Source organism: Carcharhinus amblyrhynchos, chromosome 7 (genome assembly GCF_965287045.1).
Source record: "Carcharhinus amblyrhynchos chromosome 7, sCarAmb.v2.hapA, whole genome shotgun sequence".
NCBI classification, from domain to species: domain Eukaryota; kingdom Metazoa; phylum Chordata; class Chondrichthyes; order Carcharhiniformes; family Carcharhinidae; genus Carcharhinus; species Carcharhinus amblyrhynchos.
Window position 1 is genome coordinate 93,737,481 of NC_137330.1, and position 15,555 is coordinate 93,753,035.

Here is a 15,555-nt window from a genome sequence, read left to right on the forward strand (position 1 = left end):
TCTGCATAGCTCATACCCTGATGATTTCAAAAACATTTTTCAACCCGCTCCGCAAATAAGCTAATTGGTTCCAAACATAAAAATGAAAGTCAACTTCACCTCAATGATAAAAATGGATCAATTTGCAATTCTTCAGAACTCTCGCTGTTTTTTCTGTTTTTGTTCAATGAATCAGTAGTGATTGATAACATGCTTGGTGTGGTTTTACACACAGTCACTGGGGAAGTGAAAAAATGTAAATGTTAAGTATATTTACATATTTTGATCAGGATGACTAAAGAAGTAATTTCTCACTTTAATTGACAAATCAGGATTTTTACCTACTTAAGATACATGCAAAGTTTAAAAAATAAATTGACCTTGTTCCCTCCAAGTATTCGATTAAGATAAAAGGATATCTTAAAAAGCTATGTGGTTCTGTTTAGAGAAAAGACATCACCATCCCACATACACAAGAAGCACTTTTCCTGAAGCGCAAATACATTTCCTTCCAGTCTAACAGCAAATTTCTAAAATTTTGTTTTCATTTTCCATGTTGTCTGGGTTCCCCTAATGTTAGCATCAGGTGGTGTTGTGAATAACAATATTTAGTCACCAGGCTTTCAGAACTCTAGAGTTTGAAACTTAAAGAATTTGAATTGAACATTTAAGAGGGGCATTTATGGGACATGGTTATCCTTGGCTAGGCCAGAATTTATTACCCATTCCCAAAAGCCCTCGAGAAGGTGGTGGTGAGCTGCCTCTTGAACCATTGTACCTACACCACAGGGATTGCAGTCACAATGCTGTTACTGAAGGAGCTCCAGCAACAGTGAGAGACTGGCGATATAATCCCAGGTCAGGATAGTGAGTAGCTTGGAGGGGATATTCCAGGTGATGGTGTTCCCAAGTATCTGCTGCCCTTGTCCTTCTTGGTAGTAGAGGTTGTGGGTTTGAAAGGTGCTATCTAGGGGGTTTTGGTGAATTCCTGCAGTGCATCTTGTAGTTGGTACACACTGTGCATGGTGGCAGAAGGAGTGAATGTTTGTGGCAGGCATGCCAATCATGCTAGCTGCTTTGTCCTAGATGGTGTCAATTTTATTGGAGCTGCACTCAAACAGGCAAGTTAAGTATTATACTTCTGACTTGTGCCTTTGTTTATATATTCGAGGGACGTGGGCTTTGCTGACTAGGCCAGCATTCATTGTTGAGAAGTTGGTGGTGAACTGCCCTCTTGTGCCTTGCAGATTGTGGACAGGCCTTGAGGAGTCAAGAGGAGCTGCAGGATTCCTAGCCCCTGACCTGTTCTTGTAACCACACTACTTATAGAGCTAATCCAGTTAAGTTTCCGGTCAATGGTAACCCCAGAATGTTGACAGTGGGGTTCAGTGATGGTAATGGCATCAAATGTCATGAGGTGATGTAAAGATTTTCTCTTATTGGAGATAGCCATTGCCTGGCACTTGACAAATGTTACTTGGCACTTGTCAGCCCAAGCCTCGATATTGTTCAGGTTTAATTGCATTTGGACATGGACTGCTTTAGAACCTGAGGAATATAGAACGTAGAACCTTACAGCACAGTACAGGTCCTTTGGCCCTCGATGTTGCGCCAACCAGTGGAACCAATCTAATGACCCTCTAACTTAAACTATTCCAATGTTATCCATATGCCTATCCACTGACCATTTGAACGCCCTTAAAGTTGGCGAGTCCACAACTACGGCAGGCAGGGCATTCCATGCCCTTACTACCCTCTGACTTCCATCCTATAACTACCACCCTTAATTTAAAGCTATGTCCCCTCGTGTTAGCCACCACCATACGAGGAAAAAGGCTCTCAATGTCCACCCTATCCAATCCTTTGATCATCTTGTATGCCTCAATTAGGTCACCTCATAACCTTCTTCTCTCTAATGAAAATAACCTCAAGTCCTTCAACCTTTCCTCATAAGACCTTCCCACCATACCAGGCAACATCCTGGTAAATCTCCTCTGCACCCTTTCCAATGACTCCACATCTTTCTTATAATGCGGCGACCAGAGCTGTATGCAATACTCCAAGTGTGGCTGCACCAGAGTTTTGTACAGTTGCATCATGACCTCACGGCTCCAAAATACAATCCCTCTACCAATAAAAGCTAACACACCATACGCCTTCTTAACAACATTATCAACCTGGGTGCCACTTTCAGGGAGCTATGCACATGTACCCGTACCCCAAGATCTCTCTGCTCGTCAACACTACTAAGAGTCCTTCCATTAGCCCTATATTCTGTACTCCTGTTACTCTTACCAAAGTGAATCACCTCACACTTTTCCATATTAAACTCCATTTGCCACCTCTCAGCCCAGCGCTGCAGCTTATCTATGTCCCTCTGCAAACTGTAACATCCATCCTCACTGTCTACAACTCCTCCGACTTTGGTGTCATCAGCAAATTTACTGACCCGTCCTTCTACACCCTCATCTAGGTCATTTATAAAACCGACAAACAGCAGTGGCCCCAAAACAGATCCTTCTTGTAACTGAACTCCAGGTTGAATATTTCTCATCAACCACCACCCTCTGTCTTCTATCAGCTAGCCAATACCTGATCCAAACTGCTAAATCACCCTCAATCCCATGCATCTGCATTTTCTGCAGTAGCCTACCATGGGGAATCTTATCAAACGCTTTGCTAAAATCCATATACACCACGTCAACTGCCTTACCCTTATCCACCTCTTTGGTCACCTTTTCAAAAAACTCGATAAGGTTTGTGAGGCACGATCTACCCTTCACATAAGTCTCAAGTGATACTGAACACTGCAATCATCAGGAAATATCTCCACTTCTGACTGAATGATGGAAGGAAGAACATTGAAGAAGCAGCTGAAGACAATTAGGCCCAGAGTACTACTGAGGAACACCTGCAGTGATGTCTGGGAGATGGATAACCACAACGACATTTCTTTGCATTCACTATGACTCCAATCAGCTAACAGGTTTCCCCCTGATTCCCACTGATTTAAGCTGGGTACGGTTCCTTAACGCCAGGTGTGGTTAAACATGGCCTCGATACCAAGGGAAGTCACTCACCTCTACAGTTCAGCTCTTTGTCCATGTTTGAACCTAAGCTGTAATGAGGTCAGGAACCAAGTGGCCCTGGCACATCTGATACTGAAGCAGTCCATGTTCAAATGCAATAAGATATGGACAATATCCAGGTTTGGGTTGACAAGTGGCAAGCAACATTTGCAGCATATTATTGCCAGGCGATGACCATCACAAATAAAAGCTGCTTAAACCATTACCCCATGACATTCAGTGTGTTACCATCACTGAATTCCCCACTGTCAACATCTTTGGGGTTACCACTGACCGGAAACGCAACTGAACGCACCACATAAACAGTGGCTACAAGAGCAGGTAATAGGCTAGGAATACTGCAGCGAGTAACTCACCTCCTGTTTTCCCAAAGCCTGTCCACCATCTACAAGGCACAAGTTATGAATATGATGGAATACTTCCTGCTTACCTGGATGGGTGCAGCTCCAACAAGACTCAGAAGCTCAACAGCATCCCAGACAAAGCAACCCACTTGATTGGCATCAGTCCCTCCACCACCGACACTCACTAGCAGTAGTGTGTACTATCTACAAGGCACAACATCCACTCCCTCCACCACCGACACTCACTAGCAACAGCGTGTACTATCTACAAGGCACACTGCTGAAATCCACCAAAGATCCTTAGACAGCACCTTCCAAACCCACTTTCATTTAGGAGGACAGGGGCAGCAGATACATGGGAATGCCACTACCTGCCCCTCCAAGCCACTCACCATTCTGACTGACTTCGAAACATATCATCGTTCCTTCGCAGTCACTGGGTCAAAATACTGGAATTCCCTCCCTAACGGCATTGTGGATCAACTCACAGCATTTCAAGAAGGCAGCTCATCACCATCTTCAAGGGCAACTAGGGATGAGCAATAAATGCTGGCCTGCCAGCAATGCCCATAACCCATGAATGAATATATTTTTAAAAATCCCAAACAGAGCGTCAGCGGGCAGGTTATTGCTATATGTGTACCATTTGATTGCTCTGTTGATGACCCCTTCCATCACTTTCTGATGCTCGAGAGTAGACTGCTGGGACGGTAATTTGCTAGGTTGCACTTGTCCTTGCTTTATGTGTACAGAACAATTTTCCACATTGCTGGGTAGATGCCAGTGTTGTAGCTGTATTGGAACAGCTTGGCTAGGGGTAATCAAATTCTGGAGCAAGTCTTCAATACTATTGTCAGAATACTGTCAAGGCAAATAGCCTTTGCAGTGCCCAGTATCTTCAGCCATTTGTTGATATGAATGGAATACGAATTGGCTGAAGACTGGTATCTGTGATGCTGGAGACCAAGATGGATCATCCACTCAGCTGAATATTGTTGCAGACATGCTGGGATCCCCATTCATTGAGGACAAGGATGTTTATGGAACCTCGTCAACTAATGAACTGTTTAATTGCCCACCACCATTCATGGCACGACATGGCAGGAGTTGCGGACTTTAAATATAATCCATTGGATGTGGGAATTGCTGGCTTTGTTGATCACTTGCTGCTTATGCAATTTGGCACAAGAGACATCCTGTGTTGTAGATTCACCAGGTGGGCACCTCATGTTTAGGTATGTCTGATGCTCCTGGCATACCCTCCAACAATCTTTATTAAACCAAGGTTGATCCCCTGGCTTGGTGGCAATAGTAGAGTGGGGGATATGCTGGGCCATGAGATTACAGGTTGTGGTTGAGCACAGCAGCTGCTGACGGCCCACAGCACCTCATGGATGCGCAGTTGAGCTGCTGGATCTGCCCGAAAGTCTATCACACTCAGCATGGAGGTCATGCCACAAAATATGATGGAGGGTTTCTTCAATGTGAAGGTGGGAAGGTCTTCTCCTCAAGGACTGTGCAGTAATCACCTCCTACCAATGCTGTCACGGAGAGATGCATCTGCAGCAGTCAAGCGAGGTTAAGCATATTTTGCTCTCATCGCCCGTCGCGGACCCAGTATAGCAGTTATGTCCTTCAGGGCTCAACCAGTTTGGTCTGTGGTGATGCTGTGATTGAATATTCCCTATTTGCCTGGAAGAGTGCTGTTCAGCAACACCCAAGAAGCTCTGCCCCATCCAGGACAAAGCAGCCCATTTTATTGGCACCCCATGCACAGTAACTCACCAAGGCTCTTTCAACAATACTCTCCAAACCATGACCACTACCATCTAGGACAAGTGTAGCAGATGCATGGGAACATCACTATCTGCAAGTTCCTCTCCAAGTCACATACCATTCTGATTTGAAACTATAATCCCATCCCTGCGCTGCCACTGGGTCAAAATCTTGAAATCCCTCTCTAACAGCACAATGGGTGTAACTACACCACATGGACTGCAATTGTTTAAGAAAGTGCTCGCCACACCTTCTCAAGGACACTTTGGGATGGACCATAAGAATGCTGGCCAAGCCATGCAATGCCCACAGCCCATGAAAATAAATTTTTTAAAACATGTAAAAATGTACTTATACTTAGAAGTCTAATTTCCAATTTTCAGTCTTTCCCACTCCCCAACCTCCTCCCTTCTCTCAGAACATCCAAACATCCAATTTTAAACACTTACTTACCAGATAGGTTTTCTTTGTCTCCATCTTCAGGTAATAGCTCAGTTTTTCCCTGGTTTAAATTTTGAAAAGCAACTTCCAAGAGCTCTATTGGTTTTGCTTTCACAGTCAGTGCTTTCTGAAGAATGGTTCTACATTTCCTCACAGAGCCTGTCCAACGTCAATAACAGTTATTTTCCACAAATACATAACAGCACTGTATTAAAGGTAAGCTGTAATAACATTGAAAGTCATACAAACCTCGATTAAGCTCAAATTGTGCATATGCAATATGCACAAAGGCAAATCTCTTACAGTTCACTCTAGCCAAGTTGAATTGCTCCTGTGCTTCATCTACATCTACAAAACTGAGTGGAACAACGTGATTAGAATCATTTTAGAACTTTCCTAAAGATGTAAACACAACTAAAGTTTGAACACTGCTGAATATTGCCAAAGCTTCTTATCTTGCACCCATCAGGATAAAAGCAAGAGTGCCAAATTTCAAACAATCACAATGATTTATACCAAACGAGAAAAAGATGCCGATCAGTTGGAGAGCTGACTAAGGTTGCTTTATCCATGCAATGCCACAGCTAATGAGGAATTATAGGCTCCCCCAGCTCCTGGTAATTCCAGAAAGGTGCAAAGCTTACACATAATTTCTTTTATTTGCGCAGAACATGTTGCCATGTAAGAGTGTATCCTCATATAGAAGTCTGCTTCTGGAAAGCACAAGAGCCATGTTATGAGCATGACTGATTATCTTAAAACTGGTTCTTAGCTACTCATAAGCTACTCCTAGATGTGATTCTATGATCAGATAGCACCTACTGAACAATCCTGTGGTGAACCAATAGTTAGACTAACACTAGTGCAGTAACAGTCAAGTCAGTTCCCATAATTCATTGCATAATTCAGCAGTCCCTGGTCAGAAAACATTTAACTGTACATTTCATATGCAAGAAAGGGTCAAATAACTGTGACTGTTAAAAAAATGGTCAATATTCTAAATCAGTCAAAAATAGTTTCTGAAGATAAGCTTTAACATAAAGTGAGCATTATTCCTGAAGAATCAAAACAATATAACTTTCATGTTACATCGTTCAATGAAATCGTGTATTCAGTTCAACTAAATAGAATCATAGACTATCTTCTATTGATGCTTACCCAATCAGAAATCTACCAACATTGAGCATAACTACTACTGACAGAATATCTGCAGTTCTGGATCATAATAATCATAGAGGCTGTACAGTGCAGGAGCTGGCCATTCGGCCCATCAAACTTGCACCGAAACATTTCCAATCAGGCTCTATCCTCATAACCCCACATATTCACTAAGGGACAATTTATCATGGCTAATCAACCTAAGCTTGTGCTGTTTGGAGTGTGGGATGAAAGCACGGAGCCTGGAGGGAATCCACACAGGCACAGGAAGAACGTGCAAATTGCACACAGTCACCTGAGGCCAGAATTGAACCTGGGTCCTGGCGCTGTGATGGAGAAGTGCCACTAAGCCGTCTCTCTAGGGTTAGAAATAAAGATGTTCACTGATGATTGCACAATGTTCAACACCTATCACAACTTCATAGAATTCCTACAGTACAGGATGAGGCCATTCTGCCCATTGCTCACAGACTGGGAATAGAGGGATACAAACGAGTGGTCTAGTTGGGCACATGGGCGGCGCAGGCTTGGCAGGCCGAAGGGCCTGTTCCTGTGCTGTACTGTTCTTTGTTCTTTTTATTTTGTCTTCGCTGATTCTCCTAAAGAGCATTTTATCCAGCCCCATCCCCATAATCCCATACATTTACCATGGCTAATCCACCTAACTTCAGCAGATCAAACTTTATCAGTCAGGAACTTTTGATTAGCACATAGTTCCTCATAAGCGAAGGTGGCAACCTCATCCTGAACACAAGTTGTGAAGCAAGTTGGTATGCACCCAAAATTTAACTCCACAAGCTCAGCTGGTTAAAAAGTCAACATGTCAGGAAACGTGCTCTTAATTCTAACCTGAATTTAAATAAAAATTTAAAATTTTACTGCAGTATGCATGGGTTGTTCTTTCTCTGCTAAATAGTTCCTTCAACTATTAAACCTGGATTTAATTAATTTCAAAAATTACATTTTATGGCCTAGGAAGTTCAAATTCTTCTTACTTTACAAATAAAGTTTAGAAGAATACTTACACTTTAAGCTCTGCAAAACGTACCAAGATGCGTGCATAGCATTCATTTGCATAATGCTTCTCGACTGATAGGGCAGCAACGGTGTCATTATATAACTCGATAAGTCTACTCAATAGTTTCTCGTTAGTTCGAGGATCACCCATCTTTTCCACTTTCTGAAGGTATACAAACCAGTCTTCCGGAAAGTTTCCATCAGCCATAATTTGTCTGATGGTGGCAGTGTGATCTATGATAAAATATAATAAGTTTAATTACACTTCCCATTGGAATTTAAGATATGTGGAAAGATAATGTATTATCACATTAGTAAGAAGATCCAGGTCAAGTCAGTATTTTAAGTTACTTCTATTTTCATATCACAATACTAGTGTTCCCTTTATTATGAAGAAAGTGTTTCTTTTTCACTCACTTTCTAAACTGCCTCTTTCTTACTTTTGTAAATTCCTCAAATGCAACCAGGGTCTAGTTTTAAGATCCCTCTCCCAAGCTGATACTGATTGTGCACATTAACGAGAATGCAATGCTTGACATAATAAAACTTCTTATCACGTGGCATGGGGGTAAAGGGAGGGTTGTGGAAGCATTCAATTCTAATTGGTTCAATGCTTTTCTAATGACGGATAAGAAACAAATTCCAAATAGAGTAACTGAAAGAAAATAAACAAAAAAGTACTCCACTGCACCGGTAATATCAGAATTAGATTTCAGCTCTTCTGTTTTATTTGCTTCCTCTTGTTGTGTTCGAAGGTATGCCAATCGGCTCGTAATGCGAGCCAGTCGCATCCTTGACTCATTCATGTCTTCCTCCATGGCTGCAAGCAAGGAATAAGCATTAAAGTATCTAGACTGTTAGACATTCATCAATACTTTCAAAAACATAATATTGCATTTCTTTTAGAAAAAGTCACAACATTCAAAAATAAATAAATTGTCAACACTCAGGTTGAAAGAACAAGTATACAAATGTGTGTGAAAGGTGGGCATAGGGGCAGAATGTCAGGATAAGGGGATCATTTAACATTGAGGTCAAGAGAAATTTCTTCATTGGGAAGGCTATGAACTTTCGGAAGTGCTGTGGATTGTCCAACATCAGTGTGTTGAAAGTTGAGACGCAGATCTTTGGTCTGACAAGGAACCAAGAGATAGAGGAAGCAGAGGGGAAATGGAACTGAGACAGAAGATCGGTCAAGATCGTAGTGAATTGCCAAGCAAGTTCGAAGGACCGTATTGGCTATGCCTGCTCCTTTATCTTATGCACCATAGAGCAAGCTCAAGCATAATCACACGTGCAAAATCACCTATTGCAACTATAATTCCACTCTTGGCGTTGAAATCAAATATGCATTCACATGAAACACATCAAACAAGTCGCAAAAAATATCACATCTCACTTAATCCAACTGTGACATAAGATTATATGCTGATTGGAACACATTCTGGAGTAAATGAAATAAAGAGAACAAAACTAATTAAATGCCTGGGCTGTAGCTAACACACGCAATTCCCATCTTTGTGTTCTTTAATGCATTGCCTGCATGGTTATAAGGCAAGAAAGAATGGAATTTCTCTAACATTATAAGAAAGCATGAATTGCATTGTTGAAAATAATGTAGATGGATAGCAAAGCATCAAATTAAATATCCAGACTGAGAGATTAGAGGCTCAAAATGATACAATCCTGGGTCCCATAAAAAGAAAAAGCGGCAAGGAAACCTCAGCTGAAGAAAAAGAATTATGTTTCAGGAGCTCTATGATGGAAAGTAGGAAAACTTACAGCACATGCTGAAAGCAAAAGAAACAGCATCATTGGAAGAAGCATAATCTAGATAAGTACGGGAAACTTCAGGTTTGTAAAGACATGATTGATTACATACATTAAAAATCCATTGACTGAGAAAGTCTAGAAGGAAAGGTACATAAGAACATAAGAAATAGGAGCAGGAGTAGGCCATCTAGCCCTTCGAGCCTGCCCCGCCATTCAATAAGACCATGGCTGATCTCTCATGGCTCAGTTTCACATTCCCGCCCTCTCCCCATAACCCTTAATCCCCTCTCTTATCAAAAACCCATCAACCCGCGTCTTAAAAATATTTAGTGAGGCAGCCTCCACCACTTCAACGGATAGAGAATTCCAGAGATTCACCACCCTTTGAGTGAAGAAGTTCTTCCTCAACTACGTTCTAAACCGCCCCCCCTTTATCTTGAGGCTGTGCCCCCTAGTCCTACTGTCCTTTCTGAGCGGGAAGAGTCTCTCCACCTCTATCCTATCCATCCCATTCATCATCTTATATGTCTCAATGAGATCTCCCCTCATTCTTCTAAACTCTAACGAGTACAAGCCTAGTTTATTCAGCCTCTCCTCATAGCTCAACCCCCTCAACTCCGGCATCAGCCTAGTAAACCACCTCTGCACTCCCTCCAAGGCCAAAATATCCTTGCGTAAGTACGGCGCCCAAAGCTGCACACAGTACTCCAGCTGCGGCCTCACCAATGCCCTATATAGCCGCAGCAAGACCTCCCTACTTTTATATTCAATCCCCCTCGCTATGAAGGCCAGCATCCCACTCGCCTTCCTGACCACCTGCTGCACCTGCAAGCTGGGTTTTTGCGACTCATGCACAAGGACCCCGAGGTCCCTCTGCATCGTCGCCTGCTGCAGTTTTTCGCCACGTAAGTAATAATCCTTCCTACCATTCTTCCTACCAAAGTGGACCATCTCGCACTTGCCAACATTAAATTCCATTTGCCAGTTCCTGGCCCATTCACCCAGCCTATCTAGATCCTTCTGCAGACTCTCCACACCCTCTGCGCAATTTGCCATTCCACCAATCTTGGTGTCATCAGCAAATTTCGACACCATACACTCGGTTCCCTCCTCCAGATCATCTATATAAATGGTAAATAGCTGAGGCCCCAGCACCAACCCCTGGGGCACTCCACTAGTCACCAACCGCCAACCCGAATAGCACCCATTGACCTCCACTCTCTGTCTCTTATTTGACAACCAATCCTCTATCCACGCTAACACCCTACCCCCAACTCCATGTCCCCTGACCTTCTGCAATAACCTCTTGTGAGGTACCTTGTCAAACGCCTTCTGAAAATCAAGAAAGACCACATCCACCGGCTCTCTTCTATCCACCGCCCTAGACACATCCTCATAGAACTCCAGCAAATTTGTCAGACATGACTTCCCCTTAACGAAACCGTGCTGCGTCTGCTCTATCAAGCAACAGGTACATGCAAAAGTAAAGAATCAATAAACGTGAAGGTCTCATAGTGCCAGGGCCTGGGTTCAATTCCCTGCTTGGGTCACTGTCTGTGTGTTCTCCCCATGTCTGTGTCCCCCAGGTGCTCCAGTTTCCTGTCACAGTCTAAAAGACGCGTTGGTTAGGTGCACTGACCATGCTAAATTTTCCCTCAGTGTACCCAAAAAGGCACTGGAGTGTGGGGACTAGAGGATTTTCATAGTAACTTCATTGCAGTATTAATGTAAGCTTACGTATGATACTAATAAACTTAAAACATTTGAAATGCAGTAATTATAAACTTTGGAGATTAGAGATAGAATTAAAAATGGAAAATAAATAGCCAACATGAGAGCAAGAGGTCAGGGATTTCCCACCCACACATCATCCAAAGCTAGATAAATATTCATTATATCTTACAAAATGCAGGTAGAATTGGGACAGTGTTTTTAAAGGAGTACATTTTATCTACCAAAATTGAATAGTATCAAAAGAAGCTTTTCAAGATGAGTAGAGATTCAGCCAGATGGATGAGAGATGGTGATCAGGAGTGGCAAGAACACTGGACATTTCCCTTCATTACCATAGCATCCAGCTTTTTTATTCAATCAAGGGTTGCAAGCTTCACCAACTAGGCCAGAATTTATTGCCTATCCCCAGTTGCTCAGCAAAATGATTCGAGCTAAAGCAAAGGGGAGAACATTTGTGTTGGAGATTCTGAAATCATGTTTAGAAATAACATGGATAGAATTGACTTCTAGGTAATAGTTTGTAATAACAAACAAAAGTACACTGTTTTGAGAAAACTGCACTATAATCAGTCACAGCTGATCACAGGCAAGTTAGACAGTTTGACAGATCTTCTTCCTCAACATGCATAAACTTCATGAACAGCCCCTCATAAAGCCACAATCCAGTCTAGACAGCATCACCTCAAACAAATCCCTGATTTGCACTAGACTAACATGCAAAGCGGGTGTCAGATGTTGCAAAAAAGCTTTTTCTTCATCCAAAAAGAGTAATTTTTTTTTCCAGCATTGATGCTTGCTAGGTTTAAGGAATGTTGCCAACATTCACCGTTCACAAAATTAAACCCACAAATACACTGCGCTCAATCCCACGTCTAATGGATCAGATACTTATAGGATGGTTACAGTTTAGGAAGCTAATCACCCCATCATGTCTTTGCCCTGCAAGGCCAACCCAGGTCAGAAACACTGCCAACGCTCTAACTGGGAAAACACAAGTTCCAAGGTGGAGCCCATGGTGGAAAGAGAGGGGCTAAACGCAGCCGGAGAAATACAGTTGCCAACTCTGAACGTACCCCAGGATGTTTCATTAGCCCCCATCCCCTCCCCTCCCCTCCCCTCCCACCCACAATCATGGTCCCCACGTCTCTCTTCACTAAGGCTGGCCCGTCGCCTTCCCACGTTGGAAAGCGAGCAATTCCCAAACTAGATAATTCGCAGTTGGTAATAAGTTACATTTATATAGAACATTTAATGTGGGAACAACCGCTTCACGGGGCCTTTATCCAACAGAACCTGACACCTAACCACAAGACACCCAAACAAGGAGACCAGTGGCCAGACGCTGAGCCAAGGCGCTGTGTGTTCAGGAGCATCTTGAAATAAGTAGAGCTACATGGACAGAGCAAATACACTGTGATAATGTTTATCGTTCCTCCTCCGGCGGCCGATCGCCCACAACCTTTAACTCCCGGGGGCCGGGCTGCTGCCCCGCACTTACCCAGTTCAAAATCACCACTTTACAAACCCCGCGCAGCCGCCACCAACCGCCCCGCGTTCAAAATTCCCGCACCGCCCAACAAGACCCCACTGCATTGGATGGGAGCACAACAGAGATTCCGATTGGTGGCCGGGTCTAGTCCCGCCCCCTCAGAGAGAAAGGGGGCGGGGATACCCGATCCATCCTCCAATAGGACGTTTAGAACGTGGTGGAGCCAGGAAATACCCAGGTTCCGGATGTGATGGCGCCTGCAGCCTGAGCGGGTGCGGAACCTATACAACGGTGGTAGGTGCTGCTAGATTTGCTGTGGATTTCCTGTTTTACTTAAAATTCACCAACCTAGCTGCAGACAGAAAGCACAAAAAAGGGAAAAAACAGGAAAAAAAACTGGCAACACCCACAGGTTAGGCAGTATCTGCAAAAAAAATAACATTTCAGACATATACCGCTTCATCAGAATCTGAAGATGCGTCTTTTGGGTGGATAAGAAACCTGCCATCCTTGTCTGGTCCGGCTACATGTGACTCCAGCTCCACGTCAACATGAATGCCTCTTAACTGCTCTCTTACATTTCCAGGATTTAAAATTAATCTGGAAATTTCTGACAAAACCTCGGAGAAATATTTTATGGGCAGTAAAAACGTTAACACATTAAATTGTGTTTTTCATTGTCTTTGAATATTTTATTTGAACGCTTTTATTTATAGTTTAGAAAAAAATATCAGGAGCCAGGTGGAGAACGAAGAGTGACCAGGTACAACAGCGAGAGCTTTTGTTATGTGAAATTGAGATTATTTCCATTGAAGCAATGGGTCATGATTTAATTAATTGAGTAAGGACTTTAATAGGATGCTTTCAGAAAGACTACAGTATTTCCTCTGACTGGATAATCAGTTACTAGAATTGTCACTGAGGAGAGAGATTAGGAGAGAGATTGAGATAAAGTTATTTGCTTAACAATTAGAGCAAGCAATGCTTTTCCAGAGAGACATATTGAAGTAGAGACAATTGTACCTTCCAAAGGAAATGTGGATAAGCATCTGAAACAATAAAATTAGTTTTGTATTGGTCTACCAAAGCGCCAATAGATACAATTAACTAAATAGCATATGTTCTGTGAGGTAAACTTCTCTTACAGGAAGAAGACTGGAAATATAGAATCATCATAGAATTCCTACGGATCAGAAGGAGGCCATTCGGCCAATTGAGTCTGTACAACCACAATCCCACCCAGGCTCTATCTCCACGATTTACCCTGCTAATCCCCCTGACACTAGGGTCAACTTAGCAGGCCAATCCACCTAACCCACACATCTTTGGACTGTGGGAAGAAACTGGAGCACCTGGAGGAAACCCATGCAGACATGGGGAGAATGTGTAAACTCCACACAGTCAGTGACTCAAGGCCAGAATTGAACCTGGCATTCAACCAAACTCGGATCTTGGCGCTGTGAGGCGGCAGTGCTAAAGAACATAAGAAATAGGAGCAGGAGTAGGCCATCTAGCCCTTCAAGCCTGCCCCGCCATTCAATAAGATCATGGCTGATCTGTCGTGGCTCAGTTCCACTTTCCGGCCCTCTCCCCATAACCCTTAATCCCCTCTCTTATCAAAAACCCATCAACCCGCTTCTTAAAAATATTTAGCAAGGCAGCCTCCACCACTTCAACGGGCAGAGAATTCCAGAGATTCACCACCCTTTGAGTGAAGAAGTTCCTCCTCAATTCCGTTCTAAAACACCCCCCCTTTATCTTGAGGCTGTGCCCCCTAGTCCTAGTGTCTTTTTTGAGCGGGAAGAGTCTCTCCACCTCTATCCTATCCATCCCATTCATCATCTTATATGTCTCAATGAGATCTCCCCTCATTCTTCTAAACTCCAACGAGTACAAGCCTAGTTTATTCAGCCTCTCCTCATAGCTCAACCCCCTCAACTCCGGTATCAGCCTAGTAAACCTCCTCTGCACTCCCTCCAAGGCCAAAATATCTTTGTGCAGGTGCGGCGCCCAAAACTGCACACAGTACTCCAGCTGCGGCCTCACCAACGCCCTATACAGCTGCAGCAAGACCTCCCTACTTTTATATTCAATCCCCTTCGCTATGAAGGCCAGCATCCCATTCGCCTTCCTGACCACCTGCTGCACCTGCAAGCTGGGTTTTTGCGACTCATGCACAAGGACCCCGAGGTCCCTCTGCACCGTCGCCTGCTGCAGTTTTTCGCCACGTAAGTAATAGTCCTTCCTACCATTCTTCCTACCAAAGTGGACCACCTCACACTTGCCAACATTAAATTCCATTTGCCATTTCCTGGCCCATTCGCCCAGCCTATCTAGATCCTTCTGCAGACTCTCCACACCCTCCGCACAATTTGCCGTTCCCCCAATCTTGGTGTCATCCGCAAATTTCGACACCATACACTCGGTTCCCTCCTCCAGATCATCTATATAAATGGTAAAAAGCTGAGGCCCCAGCACCGACCCCTGGGGCACTCCACTAGTCACCATCCGCCAATCCGAATAGCACCCGTTGACCCCCACTCTCTGCCTCCTATTTGACAACCAATCCTCTATCCACGCTAACACCCTACCCCCAACTCCAAGTCCCCTGACCTTCTGCAATAACCTCTTATGAGGTACTTTGTCAAACGCCTTCTGAAAATCCAGAAAGACCACATCCACCGGCTCTCCTCTATCGACCGCCCTAGACACATCCTCATAGAACTCCAGTAAATTTGTCAGACACGACTTCCCT

At 43.6% G+C, this 15,555-nt stretch overlaps 1 protein-coding gene across 1 annotated transcript in view; it reads right to left on the reverse strand.

Annotated features, from left to right (window-relative positions):
* The window catches only part of ttk (ttk protein kinase), a 50,603-nt gene extending 37,745 nt beyond the window's left edge, over positions 1-12,858 (reverse strand). Inside the window, exons 1-6 of the mRNA XM_080193373.1 lie at positions 12,810-12,858; positions 8,496-8,624; positions 7,813-8,038; positions 5,879-5,985; positions 5,642-5,788; positions 100-217 (exon numbers count right to left, since the gene is read on the reverse strand). Of these exons, the coding sequence (XP_080049499.1) occupies positions 100-217; positions 5,642-5,788; positions 5,879-5,985; positions 7,813-8,038; positions 8,496-8,622 (725 nt within the window). The 5' untranslated portion in view covers positions 8,623-8,624; positions 12,810-12,858. The remainder of the gene's footprint in view (positions 1-99; positions 218-5,641; positions 5,789-5,878; positions 5,986-7,812; positions 8,039-8,495; positions 8,625-12,809) is intronic.
* Between the last annotated feature and the right edge of the window lie 2,697 nt (positions 12,859-15,555).